Source organism: Schistocerca gregaria, chromosome X, assembly GCF_023897955.1.
Source record: "Schistocerca gregaria isolate iqSchGreg1 chromosome X, iqSchGreg1.2, whole genome shotgun sequence".
NCBI lineage: Eukaryota > Metazoa > Arthropoda > Insecta > Orthoptera > Acrididae > Schistocerca > Schistocerca gregaria.
Window position 1 is genome coordinate 706931140 of NC_064931.1, and position 22476 is coordinate 706953615.

Genomic DNA, 22476 nt, shown 5'->3' on the forward strand with positions numbered 1-22476 from the left:
TTCCTTATACGTTATGAATCGATGCATGACTTTCTGCATATACCTAAAGGACAGTTTGTTTCATACAGAACTCTCAAATTACGTCTCCCGAACAATGTTTGATTTGCGCTTGATCAATCTCTACTGATTCCAAGCTTTGTACTGCATTCTGCCACGTAAGAAATTCAAGCTATCGGAAAGATGGCAACTTACCAGTACACGCTGCTGAGTGATATAACGATGTTACATTCAGGGTGCTTCCACCCAGTTGGCCGGCACTGTTTTTCGAAAATGTCGCGTCCGATCACTTAGCAGTAAAATGCGTTTCAGGCAGACCGATTAGGGCGAATTGAATGGTAAACCTTACACGACCTGGAAACCGCTTGAAAATGGAGGGAACTGATTGTGCTTCAGAACTTTAAACTGGAGAATGGTACAAAATTAGCACCGTTCAATACTAATGTCAAAATCGAACACTTTTGTCTTAAAAGTGTATTTTGTATTTCGCGCTGATTGATCCTATTGTAATACTTTTCCCGGCAAAGCTACAAGCCATGAAACGCCAGCTCATTCAACGGAAGCGAGTGATAAGTATTATCCTATAACGCATTTCCTCACCTGCAATGCCACTACTTGTGTCTGACAAAAGGAGTTTTGGTATAAAACAGTGAAACGGTTTTGTAATGGAATTTAATGTATGTTGTTATTCTTTCAGTAATGACATACTCCAACGAACATGCATTTGGTTTATTTCACTCCGAGAATGATGCCTGAATGACCTCGGAACAGAGCGGCTTTATGCAGAGATATACTGAGATTGTCCCCACAGGTCACTACCTGTTTTTGATGATTCTGAGCACAGATTCGCATTAGTGGCATAAGAAAATGACTCATAGTCGTTATAATCGAGTCAAAAGACGCTCTCGAGCCAATAGAAGCGCAGAGTTTCTTGCTGCATGTATCTTGACCAACATTTTTCCACACGAAGAACGGCAAGGGGTTCTGGGGTGAGGAGAGACGCCGTCTGAAAGTTTCAAGATTATGGTGATTTAGGTTCGTTTCACTTCATGTTCATCAGACATTAAACGAAGATGATTTACATGCCAGCATCTCTATTTGCATCTGTTTTCTAATTAAAAATATGGACTATCAACTTCCATACTGTGGACTGATGGGGTTGCTTTCATATCAAATAGAGAGTTAAATATTCAGGTTTTCTCTCTTGGGAAGATAAAATGCAACGTTGCTTACGTCAGGTAGATAACCAAATACGTCTGGAGCTGACTATTTCGAACTTATCCGTGATGAAGTTATCGGACTTTACTTTTTATGAACAGTGCAATGGTGAGTGAAACACTCAGTTTCTACAACACGCTCTGACAGCGTTACTAGCAGATGTTCCATTAGCAGCAGCGGAAAGACACATGTTCGGCGCATTTTCTTGGCGGTCAGTAGTACTTAGAATGAAATTTTTCATAGTCTATGGCTTTTTAGAGGAGACCAATGACTTGGTCACCACGGACGCCAGATTTAGCACTCCTTAATTATTTCTTTTGGGGGAGCGTCAAAAACGCTACGCATCACTGAAGTTCTACAATGAAGGATGTGATGAAAACTCAATACAAAAAGCATTTTGTTCGCTTCTAGTTGCAAAGATTATACGGGGTGCACAAAGGCGGCCACAGCTGTTCTTAGGAAAAGACGAAACACCTTATGAATATCTATTACCGTAAACCTAAACAGGAACATACATTCTTTTCTAGTAATATTTATAAGATTTAATGCGACAAAAAGAGATTAATCAACAGGGAATATATAAGAAGAGGCTCTTCCACCTCACTCCAACATTAAGAAAAGTCATCCACTGGTCCAATAGTCTACAAAACTACCTGTTCTTCCTGTTAAAAACTGCTCACATCATCAGCTCCAGGAAGAGTTATTCGATGGTATCAAGGTCTCTCTATTACTTAAAATCTCTATAGATATCGGTCTTAAGACATCGTTTCATAAACGCAATGTTATGGGGGCTAGAAATTAAAGATGGAGCTTCTTGAAATCACCTACTATTTGCTGACGATCGAGTAGTTATAGAAGAAGACGGGGAGGTTGCAAATTGTATGTTTACCCAACTAGCAACAGAATATAGAAACTGGGGATTGAAGATTAATTACCAGAAGACAGAATACCTCACTACTGATCCAGATAACTTATACATAGAGGGAAAGAAAATGAAGAAGGTCAACCCTTTCTGTTATTTGTGATCCATTTTAGAGTTTCAAGGGAAAATCAGAGGTAGAAGTTAATAAAAGAATTGGTAGTGTAAAGAAGGTCATTGGGATGCTCAACTCAATCTTATGGTATATCATATACAAATCGATACTAGAGAGCTTAGTTGTATATGGAATGGAGACTTGGACTACAAATCTGAAACACTTAAAAAAACTGCAAACAGTAGAAATGTATATCTGGAGAAGATCAGCAAGAATTTCTAGAAAAGAGAAAGTAAGAAACGACAAAATAATAAAGAGAATGGAAGTAAGAGAAACAATACATGACGTGATGGATAGAAGGAAGTTACAATGGTACGGGCGTGTAAGAAAAAATGGAGGAAGTCAGAATTCCGAAAATGATCCTGGAATGGGAACCAGAGGGAAAGAAGAGAAGAGGAAGCCCTATGACAACGTGGGGACAATGAGAAGACTCGGCGCAGAGGAAGAAGATAGAAAACATCGAAACACCTGGAGGGACATCCTGAGGGGATAAATTAAGATCTCATGTAAGAGATGTAATAATTTCCGGGTATTTGTTATGTTGGAGAGAAATCTTTGTATAAAGGAAAATCTCAGTAAATAAAAGGTCAAGGACTCTGTCCAAATAAAAAAAAAAAAAAAACAGTTTTCAGAACACCATTCACGGTGTTAATTTCGTACCAACTTCTCATTTGAAATTCTGATGTTCAGTTTTTTATTTCCATGTTTAACCAGTTTCTAGATAACGAAAGACTGGGCGTATTTATTTCCAAAAATAAAGGGTCAGACGTCTGATAAGAGACAACCTGAGAATTGAATGAAACGGTCATATTTTGTAGCTGGCTTATATTCTGTAGCTGGCTTAAGAATCACGGTAAAACAGAATTAAATGTAATGTAAACGAAGTGCAGATATTCAAAATATAATCAATATGACGAATTTACAGATGATAAACGAAACAGAAATAAGAATAGTTCCATTTCCTTTTTTATCTTCGTTGAAATGAAAGTTACGTGACCTAACACATAGGTATACGCTGCAGTTCGGAGAATTTCCTGCAGCCAGACGTCTACATGTGAGCGATCCAGTTCAGCTGTTCCATGGTACCGTCGTGAAAAGTGTCTCCCAGCTGAGATTCTCTGCCAGGACAGCAATCTACGACTAGGCTGAGAGAAAGCTGCCGCGTTGGAAGGTGAGAATTCTCGCCGAGGATGCAGCTAGAGCTGAGCTGTGCCGTGCAGATTGCAGCCGAGGCTTGACGTGCAGCCAGGGTACTCACGTTGACGTTGGAGTCGCGGATGTAGGTCTCGCGGACGGTCTCCGGTCCCTGGTCGCGTGGCCGGTACTCCAGTCTGTAGCCCAGGAACTCGCCGTGGATGGTCTCGTCAGGGGGCGCACGCCACGTCAGCTGCACCGATGTCGCGCTGATGTTGTGCGCCGTCCTGATCACTGGCTTCCCGTTTGGCACTGCAACATCATTTCCTAACGTTGTATTTTCGATTTTACAGCAACAAAGTGCACAAAAAAGTGTTACTGAAATGTGGGTGTTCTCCGAAACTTAACGTGATATAAATTCTTTGTTGTAAGATTGTGACGGAACCGTGGGACTGCTACGATCGCAGGTTCGAATCCTGCCTCGGGCATGGATGTGTGTGATGTCCTTAGGTTAGTTAGGTTTAAGTAGTTCTAAGTTCTAGGGGACTGATGACCTAAGATGTTAAGTCCCATAGTGTTCAGAGCCATTTGAACCATTTAACATTGTGATAGTCAACACAAAATGTTTTGTGTTTCACTGAATATATTTGCGTCACGAAACAGAAATGGATTGAGAGGTGGCTAAGCGATCAAAAGTGTCTTTCAAATACGGCAGAATGTGATGTACTATAATAAAAATTATAACCACTGTGAATCAAATTAGCACATTTTCTTTAACTAAAAGTCATCTAATGAAATACTTAAAATATCAAAAAGGTTCGGGGCAAATGGTTCAACATTTAAGTTTAATAACATTCAGAACATCCAGTACCGTACTGCTCACAGGATAAAACAAACTAAAAAGAACAAGCTGCTCTTACAGTTAAATAGACGTTTGCACCACACTGAGCCTTCTGGCTGTGAGCATTGCATCCATACTCCGCAAGCCACCTGACGGTGTGTGGCGGAGGGTACTTTGAGTACCTCTATCGTTTCTCCCTTCTATTCCAGCCTCGTATTGTTCGTGGAAAGAAAGATTGTCGGTGTGCCTCTGTGTGGTCTCTAGTCTCTCTGCTTTTATCCTCATGGTCTCTTCGCGAGATACACGCAGGAGGGAGCAATATACTGATTGACTCCTCGGTGAAGGTATCTTCTCGAAACTTCAACAAAAGCCCGTACCGAGCTACTGAGCGTCTCTCTTGCAGTCTTCCACTGGAGTTTATCTATCATCTCCGTAACGCTTTCGCGATTACTAAATGAACTACATCTACATTTATACTCCTCAAGCCACCCAACGGTGTGTGGCGGAGGGCACTTTACGTGCCACTGTCATTACCTCCCTTTTCTGTTCCAGTAGCGTGTGGTTCGCGGGAACAACGACTGTCTGTGACTGTCCTGTGACTAAGCGCGCTGCTCTCCGTCGGATCTCCTCTATCTCTTCTATCAACCCTGTCTGGTAAGGATCCCACACCGGTGAGCAGTATTCAAGGAGTGGGCCAACTAGTGTACTGTAACCTACTTCCTTTGTTTTTGGATTGCATTTCCTTAGGATGCTTCCAATGAATCTCAGTCTGGCATCTGCTTTACCCTCGATTAATTTTATACGGTCATTCCATTTTAAATCGTTCCTAATGCCTACTCCCAGATAACTTATGGAATTAACTGCTTCCAGTTGCTGACCTGCTATATTGTAATTAAAAGATAAGGATCTTTCTTTCTATGTGGTCGCAGCACTTTACACTTGTCTACATTGAGGTTCAACTGCCATTCCCTGCACCATGCGTCAGTTCGTTGCAGATCCTCCTGTATTTCAGTGCAATTTTCCATTGTTACAACCTCTCGATATACTATAGCATCATCCGCAAAAGGCCTCAGTGAACTTCCGATGTTATCCACAAGGTCATTTATACATATTGTGAATAGCAACGGTCCTACGACACTCCCCTGCGGCACACCTGAAATCACTCTTACTTCGGAAGACTTCTCTCCACTGAGAATGACATGCTGCGTTCTGTTATCAAGGAACTCTTCAAACTAATCACACAATTGGTCTGATAGTCCATATACTCTTACTTTGTTCATTAAACGACTGCGAGGAACTGTATCGAAAGCCTTGTGGAAGTCAAGGAACACGGCGTCTACCTGGGAACCCGTGTCTATGGCCCTCTGAGTCTCGTGGACGAGTAGCGCGAGCTGGGTTTCACACGATCGTCTTTTTTGAAACCCATGCTGATTCCTACAGAGTAGATTTCTAGTCTCCAGAAAAGTCATTATACTCGAACGTAATACGTGTCCCAAAATTCTACAACTGATCGACGTTAGAGATATAGGTCTCTAGTTCTGCACATCTGTTCGACGTCCCTTCTTGAAAACGGGGATGACCTAAGCCCTTTTCCAATCTTTTGGAACGCTACGCTCTTCTAGAGACCTACGGTACACCGCTGCAAGAAGTTCCTTCGCGTACTCTGTGTAAAATCGGACTGGTATCCCATTAGGTCTAGCGGCCTTTCCTCTTTTGTGCGATTTTACTTGTTTTTCTATCCCTCTGTCATCTATTTCGATGTCTACCATTTTGTCATTTCTGCGACAATCTAGAGAAGGAACTATAGGGTAGTCTTCCTATGTGAAACAGCTTTGGAAAAAGACATTTAGTATTTCGGCCTTTAGTCTGTCATCCCCTGTTTCAGTACCATTTTGGTCACAGAGTGTGTAGACATTTTGTTTTGATCCACCTAGCGCTTTGACATAAGACCAAAATTTCTTAGAATTTTCTGACAAGTTAGTACATAGAACTTTACTTTCGAATTCATTGAACGCCTCTCGCATAGCCCTCCTCACACTACATTTCGCTTCGGGTAATTTTTGTTTGTCTGCAAGGCTTTGGCTATGGTTATGTTTACAGTGAAGTTCCCTTTGCTTCCGCAGCAGTGTTCTAACTCGGTTGTTGTACCACGGGGACTCTTTTCCATCTCTTACGATCTTTCTTGGCACATACTCATCTAACGCATATTGTACGATGGTTTTGAGCTTTGTCCACTGATGCTCAACACTGTCTGTACTTGAGACAAAACTTTTGTGTGAAGCCGTCAAGTACTCTGAAATCTGATTTTTTATCACTTTCACTAAACAGAAAAATCTTCCTACCTTTGTAAATATTTCTAGTTACGGCTGAAATCATCGATGCAGTAACCGCTTTATGATCGCTGATTCCCTATTCTGCGTTAACTGTTTCAAATAGTTCGGGTCTGTTTTTCACCAGAAGGTCTAATATGTTATCACCACGAGTCGGTTCTCTGTTTAACTATTCAAGGTAGTTTTCAGATAATGCACTTTAAAAAAGTTCACTGGATTCTTTGCCCCTTCCACCCGTTGTAAACGTTTGAGTCTCCCAGTCTATATCTGGTAACTTAAAATCTCCTCCCAGAACTATAACAGGGTCGGGAAATCTACGGGAAATATTTTCCAAATTTTCCCTCAGGTGCTCAGCCACAAGAGCTGCTGAGCCAGGGGGCCTATAGAGACATCCAATTACCATGTTTGAGCCTGCTTTAACCGTGACCTTCACCCAAATTATTTGACATTTCGGATCTCCGTCAATTTCCTTACATACTATTGCACTTTTTATCGCTGTAAACACGTCTCGCCCTTCAGTGTACAGTCTGTCTCTACGGTATGCATTCCTATCTGCGTTTAGAATTTCATTTCTGGTAGCATCCAACATTCCGTCCCTAGTACCATGTGGGCATTGCGACCGTTTATTAATGAGAGCAGTTCTGGGACCTTTCTATAGACGCTCCTGCAGTTTACTATCACCACATAAATATTGTTATTCCCCGTTGTGTTTTGCCTACTACTACATTGTCGCGTCTCAGGAGGCGTCTTGTCGGGCCTAGGGAGGGATTTTTCTAACCCAAAAATCCACATGTGCACTCCACACGTACTCCGCTACCCTTGTAGCCGCTTCCTGCGTGTAGTGCACGCCTGACCTATTCAGGGGGACCCTACATTTCTCCACCAGATAGCGGAGGTCGAGAAATTTGCACCCCAGATCTCCGCAGAATCGTCTGAGCCTCTGGTTTAAGCCTTCCACTCTGCTCTAAACCAGAGGACAGCGATCGGTTCTGGGAACGATACTACAAATAGTTAGCTCAGATTCCACCCCTCGAGCGAGGTTTTCCGCCTTCACCAACTCCGCCAACCGCCTGTGTGAACTGAGGATGACCTCTGAACCCAGACGGCAGGAGCCGACATGAACAACAATTCGCAGTCGGGTGCACCCAGTGCTCTGTATCGCCGCCGGCAGGACCTCCTCCACGTCTCGAATGAGACCCCCTGGCAAGCAGACAGAGTGAACACTGGCCGTCTTCCCCGACCATTCCGTTATTTCGCTAAGGTGCTCCATCTCCCGCCTAACATTGGAGCTCCCAATCACTAATAAACCCCTCCCCCCGTGTCTGCTCGGACCTTGCTGAAGTAGCGGCCACATGTCCACTCACAGACAGAGCAGGCGACGCCACACGGCCAGTCTCCTCATTGTCCCTCGGCCGCGTGCGACGCGAACGCCGCTGAACCCTCCACTTCCCTTGGGGAGAGGGTGGCCCAACCGCGTCCGGTACCCGCGAAGATGTCTCGACAGCAGGTACAGTGGGTGAAGCATGTAACACCTGGGGTGTACCATGCGACGCACCAGGCTCCCCACTGCCGCTACACTCCGAGGCAGCAGCCTGAAGGCGGCTGACCGCGGCCATCAACACGGTCAGAAGTTCGCGAACAGTGGCCAACTCCTTCAGCGACCGTACACAGCACTCACACATCCCATCCATCCTAAGAAATCAACAATTTACTGTAGAGAGTTAATGAACGTTTAAATAGACTGCTAATTCACTGAATGCGGCTGATAGCTGACTAAACTGTGGTTGCTAGACGCTTCTTGTTAGAAACAAACACAAGGAAAAAGAAGTGGCAAGTAAGAAAAACACGGTTGATTCTTACATTTACGTAGCTTTCTGTATAGCAGATGTGAAGCAGACGGCAGGTACGACGCCGTGATGCCAGTACGCTATCTGTTAGTTGACGACTTTGCAACCATTATTAGTACATCTGCTATCACCCAGGTTCCATATGCTGTCAACAGATCAAAATCGACGTCGTCTTTCTAGGTGTACTATTTTTTCCGGGGGTGTTATATTCATTACCGGTAATGTCCTTTGCAGTTATCAACAGTTTTAGTCAAAAACAGTTGTGCAAAGAGTTGATTTAATACAAGAACCAAAACCAACATCTACTACGTCTACAAGGGACTAGAGAAATGTCTCATATACACGAGTAAACACCTATTCGCCAAGATGCCAAAACGCATTAAATGTCTTATCGGTAATACAGATGAGTATAAGACAAAATTAAAGTTCTTTTTCTTGGGCAACTCTTTCTACTCCACCCTCACAGAAAACACTTAAAAAATATAATTTAGATTACGTCATATTTTATGTCATTATAACACAATTAAGGAAAAACAGGTATAAAAATAAAAAATAAACTATTCTGTTTTCTAAAGCTTACTGGTAGAAAGAGTTACAATAATGTACGAGGGCCGTTTAATAAGTAATGTCCCACATTTTTTTCACAGAACATATTTATTGTTAAAAGTTAGAATTTGGTGATAATATACATCAACACGTCTTTTCCATGTCCTACTTTTCTACGTAGTCTCCAGCACGTTCCATGGTCGAACCCCAACGTTGTGGAAGAGCATGTATTCCCTGCTGGTAAAAGCTCTTGTCCTGTAGTCGTAGCCATGTTTTCACTGCATGACTGACAATCTAGTCATCTTCAAAATGTGTTTCACGTAGACAATATTTAAGCGACCCAAAGAGATGGTAGACCTTTCTTTGAATCTTGTGGTCCGCTGTGAGCACTCAACCCATCGTGAGCACCTCTTTGAATATCCGAGAGTCTCGATCATTGCAGACGCACTTACGATGCTGACCGACTGCTGTAAAGCCAAATGACGAGATGTGATGCGCCAGTCGGCACGGATAATGGCATCCGCACGATTCAGCACGTCAGGAGCAGTGGCTGTGACAGGACCTCCCGATCGTGGCGGATCATGGAGCTCTGTTTCTGCAATTCATGAGGCTGTAACTTTCCTTTCCCATCGCCCAACTGCACTCCTATCAGTTGCAGCATCGCCATGCACTGCACACAAACGTTTATGGATGTTCACCACGGTTTCTTTTTCTGCACACAATAATACAACAGCACGCTCCTTGTTACGTGAGTCGCATGTAGACGTCATTCTAACGCTGTACTATGGCTCTGCCATCTGCCAGTACCGTTCGAAACTTCACAGGCGCACAGAACAAACATCAAATGTGAAGCACCAACAAGGACGTTTGTCTATGTATATTAATGGCTTCTTTTTTTAGGTGGGGCATTTCTTATTGAACGACTCTCGTACAAAGACTTAGGTAAGTTTTACATTTGTAAACAGTTTTCTAACGTTGTAGTACACTACTGACCATTAAAATTGCTACACCAAGAAGAAATGCAGATGATAAACGGGTGTTCATTGGACAAATATATTATACTAGAACTGATATGTGATTACATTTTCACGCAATTTGGGTGCATAGATCCTGAGAAATCAGTACCCAGAACAACCATCTCTGGCCGTAATAACGGCCTTGATACGCCTGGGCATTGAATCAAACACAGCTTGGATGGCGTGTACAGTTACAGCTGCCCATGCAGCTTCAACACGATACCACAGTTCATCAAGAGTAGTGACTGGCGTATTGTGACGAGCCAGTTGCTCGGCCAGCATTGACAAGACTTTTCAATTGGTGAGAGATCTGGAGAATGTGCTGGCCAGAGCAGCAGTCGAACATTTTCCGTGTCCAGAAAGGCCCGTACATGACCTGCAACATGCGGTCGTGCATTATCCTGCATGAATGTAGGGTCGCAGGGATCGAATGAAGGGTAGAGCCACGGGTCGTAGCACATCTGGAATGTAACGTCCACTGTTCAAAGTGCCGTCAATACGTACAAGAGGTGACCGAGACGTGTAACCAATGGCACCCCATACCATCACGCCGGGTGATACGCCAATATGGCGATGACGAATACACGCTTGCAATGTGCGTTCGCGATATCGCCGAACACGGATGCGACCATCAAGATGATGTAAACAGAACCTGGATTCATCCGAAAAAATGACGTTTTGCCATTCGTGCACCCAGGTTCGTCGTTGAGTACACCATGTCCGCCACTCCTTTCTTTGATGCATCGTCAAGGGTAACCGCAGCCACGGTCTCCAAGCAGATAGTCCATGCTGCTGCAAACGTCGTCTAACTGTTCGTGCAAATGGTTGTCGTCTTGGAAACGTCCCCATCCGTTGACTCAGGGATCGGGACGTGGCTGCACGATCCGTTACAGCCATGCAGATACGATGTCTGTCATCTCGACTGCTTGTGATACGAGGCCGTTGGGATCCAGCACGGCGTTCCGTATTACCCTCCTGAACCCACCGATTCCATATTCTGCTAACAGTCATTGGATCTCGACCAAGGCGAGCAGCAGTGTTGTGATACGATAAACCCGATCGTGATGGGTTACAATCCGACCTTTATCAAAGTCGGAAACGTTATGGCACGCATTTCTCCTCCTTACACGAGGCATCACAACAACGCTTCACCAGGCAACGCCGGTCAACTGCTGTTTGTGTATGGGAAATCGGTAGGAAACTTTCCTTATGTTAGCACGTTGTAGGTAGGTGTCGCCCCCGGCGCCAGGCTTGTGTGAATGCTCTGAAAAGCTAATCATTTGCATATCACAGCAACTTCTTCCTGTCGGTTAAATTTCGCGTCTGTAGCACGTCATCTTCGTAGTGTAGCAATTTTAATGGCCAGTAGTGTAGAATCCATGCTATCACGTGCGATAATGGTGGACCGGAAAGTGGGACCGTTAGAGGTAGAAACGATACTGAGTGTCTAATATGACACCTGAGTACTGTCCTTGCAGATAGAGGATGAAGGAGAATGCTACATATTGCTTTGCGCTCATTGCTTTCCTGATATAGTTTGTTATATCAGTTATCATCTAGGCCTGCACTCTTCTACACATCCTACAAGGATGCAAGCAGTATGCAAGCAGTATGCAAGCAGTATGCTAGAGCATCCTTTACATGCTAACGAAGAAGTCTTGAGGCAGTAAACGTGTGCCGCCAATGCCTGACTTGGCCAGTTTGAAGACAGAAGGTACTGGAACGTATCGGAGCGTCTTATCAACATGCCTTCCCACCTTCAGAGATTCAGTGAAGCTGTTCAAAAAGTTAGAGATCCGTAGCAGCAACGTATATAAGAAGCTAAAGTACACATCGTCGCTAACTGCAAACAGCGATTTTCCGACAACATATATGAAACAACAAGTAATTTTTTGTGTCCTCTAGAGAAATGTGGCTCCATACTTAACTGGTACTTAAACTGTTGACGGTAAGGACACAGTTAAATGCTATTTCAAGCTACAAACAGGCAAAATGAAATGTGTACAATTATCAACAGCGATCTAAGAGCAAACTTCATGAAAAACCTTTTACAGAGAACCCTGCTACGTTTTCCCATTTCTCCATTTTGGATTCTTGAATCAGTCCCCATGTTGCATTCATCGATCCTTTGCCGCTGATGATGGGCAGAGCTCCAATGAGAATGTCTCCACTTAAGGATGTCTCAGATGATACCTTGCAAAAGTAAGTATCATATTTTGGAGTCTTTACAAAGGAAGACTTAAGTGAAAGACCGTAAGAGAAACAGAAAAACGATAGTTACGAGTTTTTTCTTCTTGCATTCGATGTATATCCCACCAAGTAGTAGCCTAGACTCAACAATGTTGTCTCCAAGAGTAATTCAAATTTTTTTGTTGATTATAAGCTCATATGTATTTTATTTGCTTAATCCATTGTTTTAATAAATAACGAGTCATTTTATTTGTGTAGATAATGTTCAGGACTGAGTAAAGTAATGGAGGCTAGCTTCTTGTTGTTCAGTTGTACCCGAATATTAAGAAATAACCGGTGACAAATTACCGCATCATTAAGGACAGTGACAAATCAACCCTAGCCTACAGTTTGTAAAATGGAACGGAGAGGGTTTCATACTATATTGAAAAAGGAAGGAAATATATTTTGTCTTGTTAACGGTAGCTGTTTAGTAATGCGTGTAAATGTTTCATATACAATGGTGTTCAGGAATGAGGCAACAATGGTAGTAATTGTGTCGCTGTTGTCCCCATGAGAATAAAATTAAGTACGGAAAATGTAGTAAGTCCTTAAAGTGTCGCATTTCGAATATAAACTTGCAGGAACAAAATCCGGACAGCAATTGACAGATGAGATGCTATATAATTCACCAACAGCAGATTACTTTACACTGTTGCACACGAATACGTGTGTCAAATCGCTGCATTTCTCTATCTACTTTCACTTACAGTACTTGAACAATGCTTGTTCACAGGAAATTATGAAATAAAATTTGCAGAACTGTAACTAAACTTCACTCCAACGTCACCGTCGACTAAAGCTGTAAGCAACACGTAATAATAAAGACATTGAGAAAAATATCACCCGTACTCGTTGCAATATAATACGCGACAATCGTACGCCTAACGCGTCTTTATTGCTCTCTTATTAGACTTAAGAGAATGGAATAGAAATGATACCGGTACTTCAGTAAACTGAAATTTGAGACATTCCACTATTGATGTACTATGCTGTACAACTCCTCTATTGCGGCGAGAAAATACTTTATTCAAAATTCGACAAATTCAATTTACAAATCCCCATGATGTACAACTTCGCTATTTTTTGCCATGTTCATGTAATAATTTGCATAAGGCGAATGTAATAGCATTCATCTCCATTCAGCTGCAAAGCTTGTATACTGGAATTAAAACATCTTTCTCACAACGAACTAGCAAAATAAATGGATAATCATCTTTCACTGAGGGAACTGCTGCCTAAAAACGTGATGGTATAAGAAAAAGGAAGAAGAGCGTATAACGTCCCTTAGATAGTGTGGTCATTAGCCGTGGAGTACAAGCTTGGCGAACGGAAGAACGGGAAGGGACCATCCAGACATTTGCCTGGAGTGGTTTAGGGAACTCATGGAAAACTTAAATCTGGTTAGCGGGGATCTTAACAGGCGTCCTCACGAATGCAGGTGCAGTGTGCTAACCACAGCCCTACTTCGTTCGGTCATGCTGGCAGAAATGTGTTCGCAATAACACAATGTTACTGCAGTCCGTATAGCGCAACACACTAAGAAGGTAGAGCACCGTGGCCGGTAAAAAGTCCATGCAAAACAGTTAACCGATTGTTCACCATGTAATGCTCATATTAATATTTACAAGTAGGTGTACAGCTCATACTGATGTGGTAAACATTTCAGCAGATTCCTGAAATACAGAAATAATTTGAGTAATCCACTAATTTCAATTTCACGACTCTTCCTGTATCTGTTTATGGGCACTGCTCTTTTCATGTGTACATAGTCATAAACCCAAGAGAAAACTTTGGTGTACTAATTTGAATTCCACTGCAAAGTGGAACAAGTGCTGAAAATGAACTGTGCGAATTCTGCATCTACATTGATACAAATGAACGTAGAAAATCCTTTATTTCTACGTGTCAGCACTAAAGTACCGCACTCTATTATTCTGATACAGCAGCTATTCTCGGAACTAAAGTGTTTAATCGCTTCGTTTGCTATAAATTACAGTCGACCCTCCTTTTCGCGTATATTAATTGACACAGAGAAACCTCCAATTTTTTGTAACGCGCAATGACTTTTATTTAGCTTCAGTAATTCGGTTCTATGCTTTCTTTGAAATTTCGCAAATCGTATCATTTGCGGTACATGACAAGAAGGAAGATTAAATATAAACGCCTGCAGAGGTGTATCTGCTGTTCTCATATTGAAATTAAAAGTTAAACGGCATGCACTCACAAACAACTACCGCTTCGTTTCAAACGAGTTCTTTAACGGTGAGCTCTGAGTCGTGAAATGAAACTTTTCGTTGCTGTGCAGCGTTTAATTGGCTGGAATAGAGGATCCTACATGCTGTGCTATCCCGTAACGTAAAGGCGGTAAAACGGACACCATATTATTCTAGGAAAGCTCTAGAAATTTCCGATTGGTATGCAACACTTCTGAGCGGGAAAGTGGCTGACAATTTTCCATATGCCTTACTTTTTCTGTTATTCTGCAGCACTGATTTTCGTCCTTCCTGCCGTGTGCATTCCTTTCTTCGAATTATATTAAACTCAGAGAAACAATAAAAGTAGATAATTTGTCATCTTCGTAAAATACTGAGAGAGATTATGTGCTACGTTAGAGTTTGTGGCTTAATAGATTAATTGGCCACGATTACGATGGGGCACAAATCCACAAAGTAGTCACAGCACAGGAGAAGACAAAATTTGCTTCCGAAGTCACTGGTTATGGATTAAACTGACCTTCATAATGGGTGTAACAACGTCGCCATATACTTGAGAACCTTACAATATTGTTCCAGTACAAGCTATACAGAATAAAACTGTCAGGCATAACTTCAGAAAGAGGAAAGTATGTGCGTGAATGAGTTTTGCGAAAATAAATACATGAAATAATTCATTTAGGCTTTGTTGATGGAAGCTCTTCAAGAGCTGAATGACTACAGTTAAAGATATAATTTACCACTGTTTCAAGAAACACTGACAAAAAAAAGTGTTCTACTTGTAATAATTACATTAGAGCAAGTACCAACAGTACCTGCGTGATTTGTTTTTTCCGCTGTCAAAAACCAGCGTGATACCAAATATTCTCTTAAATTAATATTTTTGAATTTATTCTTCTGGGCAATTCATTAAATGCAATTTTTATTTTGCCACCACGATTTTATTAAAAATCATTTAGCACCGTCAAATATTTTCACCCTCACACAAAACACAGCGTTGTTCCTGCACACAAAACAACATTGGATTTTATGATTTAGAACAGTTCTGGCACTTTTTGGCTCAATATATATTATGTTATTCTAAATTGCCATTATATGTGTGCTTGTTTCTCTGTTGGCGTAACTGCTGTTCTGGGTACGGCACTACGAGCACTAACGATTTAAATGTATTCTGTTTATGCCCTCATTTTGTAGCTTCTTCAGGTTTTTACTTGCTATTTCCTCTGTCTTTTACTGTATGTGTTCGAGATTTGTTTGGGTCTATAACGGGTGTACTTATTGTAAAACGAGTACAGTGTTTTCTTACGGATACTGAAATTAGTTTCATGTGGTGAAAAAAAAAGAACAAGTATGGCAATACCTTCAAGATTTACTCGTTTTGGTCCAGAGTCTATGTGTATGGCAGTTCACGTTCCACTCTGGCTGCTCTTTGGTTGCCCGCATCTCATGCCCTTTTCTTTTTTTAAATTCCGACATAAACTACCAACAATTTACGAATATTTATTAATCCCTGCTATGGCATTGACAGTTTTCCTTTTCATTTTCCGGCTATGAATGTTTTGCCAACCAGGAAAGTAGATACATTCTGGTCTCAGAAAATACTAGAAATATTGTCAGAAAATTTGCGAGAAAAGAAATATCAAAGGAAATGAGGAAGACATTGTAATTGCTATTATCGTGTGTTGACACGAGTTGTAACTCAATTTTTTGATTGAGCGAAAGTGTTATGTGCCACATGAAGCAAACTGAAAACGTTGAAAAACACTAACTGACCAAATACTTAATGAAATATCTAGAATCAATATAAGGACACATCTCATTCTTACAGAGAAGCCATGCTCTCATTTAGTACAAATGTAATCAGAGACAACTCGGCATTTTCGTGTCATTGCTGTGTCAGACTCACCTGTAACTTAATTTTCCCATGCGATTTAGTAAAAAACAAAGAGGCAGCTGGTGAGAATTTATTGATGATGGCCCTTATGTGTCCTGTGTTGAATGGCATGTTCTGTTACCACAAAATCAAACAAAAGAAAACAATAACAAGGAAATACCGCCGGCCTGTATGACCGAGCGGTTCTAGGCGTTTCAGTCTGGAACCGCGCGACCGCTACGGTCGCAGGTTCGAATCCTGCCTCGGGCATGGATGTGTGTGATGTCCTTAGGTTACTTGGGTTTCAGTAGTTCTATGTTCTAGGGGACTGATGACCTCAGATGTTAAGTCCCATAGTGCTCAGAGCCATTTGAACCAAATAAAAACCGCGTTTAGTGGCCGTGCGGTTTGAGGCAACATGTAACGGATTGCGCGGCCCCTCCCGCTGGAGGTTCGCGTCCTCCCTGGGGTATGGATGTGTTTGTTGTTCCTAGCATAAGTTAGTTTAAGTAGTGTGTAAGTCAAGGGACGATGACGTCAGCAGTTTGGTCCCTTAGGAATTCACATACATACACACACACACACACACACACACACACACACACACACACACACACAAATAATACCCCAAGGAAAACCTGTACAACTACTTGCTCATTATTGACAGTTATAAGTTAAACTCTTAAACGTAAAAACTTTCGCTACTTTAATTGAACATCTTAAAATATATATTCGTTTCCACTTTTTTCCGACTAAACCTCCCAAGATTATTCTGTCGTGTTCTGCACAATCAAAACAGGAAGTAGTACGTAATACAAACAAGAGGGAGCTGTTCATTTTTAGAAACACCTACCACCATTCGTTAACTGCCCGCAACTAAATAGCAAGGGCGTCTCCGCTAGAGCATGACTCTGCTTGATGTATCCGCAAAACACGATCGCACGACAGTGTTGCAAAGAGTCATTACTCTCTCGATGACATCCCGAATTTATTTCTCGCTAGCAAGTGAATAACCGATAAAATTCAACTAGGAGTCGGCAATGAAAGATAGCAGTTCCACATAACAGACCATAAATAAAGAGCGTTCTTGCTATCTGCTGACGTTAAATGGTTTTTATGGGTTGTTAATGTTTTATGCGACTTATGGCCATCGTCTGCGGTCGACTAGCCGATAAAGATTTGAAATAGTAGGGGTCCAGTGTACCATATAAACTGCATTCAACCCTTCCAGTTTAGTTGCCGATACATTTCCGTTTCAAAAACAAGTTACCTACAGTATGCACCTTACGAGAGATAAGTTTCCACGTAAAATCTACTTTTACACAAAATACGCTACATTTACAAATTTTCTCTGTATGCGGGGTAATTGGTCTTATTGTTTACCACCTAACTGCCTCTACGAAAACGTAAATTTCTTTAAGTTTTTACAGATAAACGTGACATAATCTCGCGGAAATCAACAATAGCTAAGAGTAAAGAGACATACAGGGGAACAATTATTGAACTATATGAAAGAAACGGAAATTAGTTACAAACTACGGTGCGCACAATCTTTATTCAGCATGCAATCGTCACTACAGATATTAGGATTTAGGTTATGACATGTTCGATACGCCTGCCATAATTGGTGATGACGGGGCGCAGACGAATAGCGAAATTTTGCACGATCTGCTGAGGTGTCGGAACATCGATGCTGTCGATAACTTCCTGAATGGCTGTTTTCAGTTCAGCAATGGTGTTGCGGTTATTGCTGTACACCTTGTCTTTAATACAGCCCTACAAAAAGGGGTCTCATGTGTTCAGATCCGGAGAATATGGCAACCCATCGAGGCCCATGCCAGAGTCGGAATGCGACCCCCAAAGTGCTCCTCCAGGACATCAAATACTCTCCTGCTTCGATGGGCTCGAGATCCGTCTTTCACGAGCCACATCTTGTCGACATCGGGGTCACTTTGGATAATGGGGATGAAATCATCTACCGTTCGGTAGTCATTGCGCCATCAAGGAATATCGCACCGATTATTCCGTGACTGGACATTGCTCATCACAGAGTCACCCGTCGCGGTTGAAGAGACTTCTCGGTCGCGAAATGCGGATTCTCAGTCCCCCACATGAGCCAGTTTTCCTTATTGACAAACCCATTCAAATGAAAGTGGGCTTTATCGCTGAACAAAACCATGCGCGTGCGCATACTAAATCCCATAATGCCCCGTGGCCAAACGTGCAGTTTGAATGTCCTAACGCAAACGGTTCAGAAGTTACGACAATTTTATTTCATATAGTTCAATTATTGTCACCTTGTATATGGACAACAAAAATATACTTTACTATAATGAGGTTTAGAAACATGAGGAGAGGAAAAAGTGATGAAGCCATGTCTCGGCAATCTCTTTTCTTACAGGGGTGCTGCGCAAGATATGCAGCAGAAGTTCTGCGAATTTTGGAAGCCGGGAGATGAGTTACTGGCGGGAGCAAAGGTGTGTGTGTGTGTGGGAGGGGGAGGGGGAGGGGGGGTTCCATGAGTCGTGCTTTGATAGCTTAGTCGGTAGAGCACATGCCTGTCAGAAGAACAGGTGCCAGGTTCGAGTACCGGTTCGTCACGCAGTTTTAATCTGCCAGGAAGTTTCAGATCAGCGCACAATCGGCTGCAGAGTGAAAATTAGTTCTGCCTAAGAGATCTAGGTAATTTTATTCTATAATACTGTTTTGCTCAAAATTCCGCTTTTGTATGATGTGGTTTTCCAGAATGACGAAATCTGACGTGAAGTGTCATTCAGAAAGTATCGTTTCTATGTGATAAACCCTTCCACAGAGAGAAAAACGTGAAAACAGTGAAATATTTTCACCTACCCAGAATATTTGATAGGAAATTTGTTATATGACCCTGCTTCAACAAGGTATTTGCTGAACCAAAAATGGTTCAAATGGCTCTAAGCACTATGGGACTTAACATCTTAGGTCATTAGTCCCCTAGACTTAGAACTACTTAAACCTAACTAACCTAAGGACATCACACACATTAATGCCTGAGGCAGGATTCGACCCTGCGACCGTAGCAACAGCGCGGTTCTAGACTGAAGCGCCTAGGACCGCTCGGTCACAGCGGCCGGCTGCGGAACCATCTGTTGAAATTATCACGTCTAACGTGTTTCCTAACTTGTGGGAATATAGGAACATTGCACCTATTAACGGAAACGGAAAGTAATCCGTGCTTCATAAAGCACGTTCAAAAGGTATTTCTCACCTGGTAGGTGTACGGCTGATAGTATATATGCAACAAATGAACGACTTTGAAGACAGAAGAAACGGACGCAAGCTTAAGCATAACAGTTAAAAACATTAATTTTGTAATAGGATATAGAGAAAATAGGAAAACTTTGAGATGTTAACATAAAGAGGCCACTGTCACGCAATTTTCACGTTCAATGAAGTAGCTAGGCATGATACATTTGATTGAACATTAGACTTACAAAACGTCACTGTAAGTGGCAAAGAAGAAAAAAGGTTAAGCTTTGATCTCTTGTCCACACGAAAGTAATTAGAAAGGAGTACTGAGTACTTGCTTTGGTAGAGAAGGATAGGGACTGTGGGAAACATCACGAACTACCTTTCGAATACTGATAGAAAACTGAATCAAGAAGACCCGGCGAATATTTCTGCCTCGCTCCTCCAAAAATACGAGTGTAGTCCCTAACTAGTGCTCCAAATCCAAAAATCGTAAGAAATCGTTTATCGCAGGTTGCCTGAACAAAAACTTATTTAATTTTCAATTTTCAACAATTTCCTCCACTACCTTAAGTAGGCAAGTAGCTGACTGTCACAAAGGCGGCAGGAATCAACGAATGTGAATGTTGTAGTGGTGACCCAGCAACCACACATTTCAGTGGCGTCACCGGAATACGTCTTCCATTTCATTATGACTCACATCACGATAAAAACGATGGAGCACGATTCTTTGTACTCAACGTATCAAGTAATCCTATGCATCGGTGAGTGAATAAATAGTATGTCCATTACCGAATGAGGTGGCACATTTGCAAAAAACCGTGTGCATATTCGGGAGGAAGGTGGTTCAAACCGCCATTTACCTTCCGGATTTAGGTTTTGCGTGGTTTCCTTACATCACTCAAGGCAAATTGCACGTTATTTTCTGCGGTGTATGCAGGTCTGCTCCCTCCATATGTCGACTACCACAATTATGTACATGTTTCGCGGGCCAGGTCCGGCAGCTGCCTCAAGTAGGAGGTTAGTTGTGAATAGAAGAGGCAACGTACTGTGCAATTGAGCCGCCAGCAGCCGCCACAGCATGCGAGAACGCCAGCTTCGCCACTGTCACGTGCTCACGTGGTGCCGCGCATGTGCGCTCCCTGCCGCCGTTGGATAAGCAGCTGCCAGCAGAAAGTCGTATACTCCTAGCTCACTCATTTGTTACTTAGTTTAATTCTTAATTTATTTGCGTGTTTTCGTACTTGTATAGTTTAATTCATAAATTTCGGGCGTATTAGAGTATTTGAGAGTTGTAGCATCGCGTTTTACTACATGAATAGTGTAAATTCGCGTAGTCGTCTGTCTTCTGTTTTTGCTTTGAACGGCCAGTGTCGGTTGGTCACAGCCAGTGTGCTCCCTGCCGCCGTTGGATAAGCAACTGCCAGCATAAAGTCGTATACTCCTAGCTCACTCATTTGTTACATAGTTTAATTCTTAATTTATTTTCGTGTTTTGGTACCTGCATTGTTTAATTCATACATTTCCGGCGTATTATAGTATCTGACAGTTGTAGCATCACTTTTTAGTACCTGAATAGTGTAAAATCGCGTAGTCTCCTTCCGCCGCCAAGCAGTGTGTCAGCAGTGCGCGAGTAGCAGCATTACTGCATTTACTAGGCAGTCTTGTATTTTAATAACCGTTTAAATTTTGTGTCGATTTGTTTTTGCTCTCTGTAGATTAATTCAGACGTTCTTTGCACAACAGTTTTAGCATGGATAGGGACTGCAACTGCTGTGTTCGCATGCAGGCTGAGTTGGCATCCCTTCGCTCCCAGCTTCAGGTAGTGTTCGCTTCGGTCACACAGCTTGAGGCTGTTGCCAATGGGCATCATTGTGGGGGTCCGGATGGTGGTTTGTCGGGGACGGCCAGCTCGTCCCACGCATCCCCCGATCGGACTACGACTGTGGATACTGCCCACATTGAGGCTGATCCCTCACCTGTGGTAGAGTGGGAGGTCGTCTCGAGGTGTGGCAGGGGGCGAAAGACATTCCGGAGGGCTGAACGGAAGGCCTCTAGAGTTTGTCTGACGAACCAGTTTCAGGCTCTGTCTCCGGCTGATACTGATCTTCGGCTGGAGATGGCTGCTTGTCCTGTTCCAGAGGTTGCCCCTCAGTCTGCAAGATCCGGGCAGTGGCAGAGGGTGGGCTTACTGGTAGTTGAGAGCACCAACGTCAGGCGCGTAATGGGCCCCCTTAGGGATATGGCGGAAAGAGAGGGGAAGAAAACCAATGTGCACTCCGTGTGCATACCAGGGGGAGTCATTTCAGATGTGGAAAGGGTCATTCCGGATGCCATGAAGGGCACAGGGTGCACCCATCTGGAGGTGGTCACTCATGTAGGCACCAGTGATGTGTGTCGCTATGGATCGGAGGAAATCCTGTCTCGCTTCCGGCGGCTATCTGATTTGGTGAAGACTGCCAGTCTCGCTAGCGGGATGAAAGCAGAGCTCACCATCTGCAGCATCGCCGACAGGACTGACTGCGGACCTTTGGTACAGAGCCGAGTGGAGGGTCTGAATCAGAGGCTGAGACGGTTCTGCGACCGTGTGGGCTGCAGATTCCTCGACTTGCGCCATAGGGTGGTGGGGTTTCGGGTTCCGCTGGATAGGTCAGGAGTCCAATTACACGCAGATAGCGGCTACACGGGTAGCAGGGGCTGTGTGGCGTGGACTGGGCGGTTTTTTAGGTTAGATGGCCTCGGGCAAGTACAGAAAGGGCGACAGCCTCAAAGGGTGTGGGGCAAAGTCAGGACATGCGGGGACCAAGCAGCAATCGGTATTGTAATTGTAAACTGTCGAAGCTGCATTAGTAAAGTACCGGAACTTCAAGCACTGATAGAAAGCACCGAAGCTGAAATCGTTATAGGTACAGAAAGCTGGCTGAAGCCAGAGAAAAATTCAGCCGAAATTTTTACAAAGGCACAGATGGT

The 22476-nt window shown here is 42.9% G+C and overlaps 1 protein-coding gene across 1 annotated transcript in view; it reads right to left on the bottom strand.

Moving 5' to 3' along the window:
* Positions 1-3297: 3297 nt before the first annotated feature.
* The window catches only part of LOC126298288 (contactin-4-like), a 2176233-nt gene continuing 2157054 nt past the window's right edge, over positions 3298-22476 (bottom strand). Inside the window, exon 5 of the mRNA XM_049989586.1 lies at positions 3298-3695. Within this exon, the coding sequence (XP_049845543.1) occupies positions 3298-3695 (398 nt within the window). The remainder of the gene's footprint in view (positions 3696-22476) is intronic.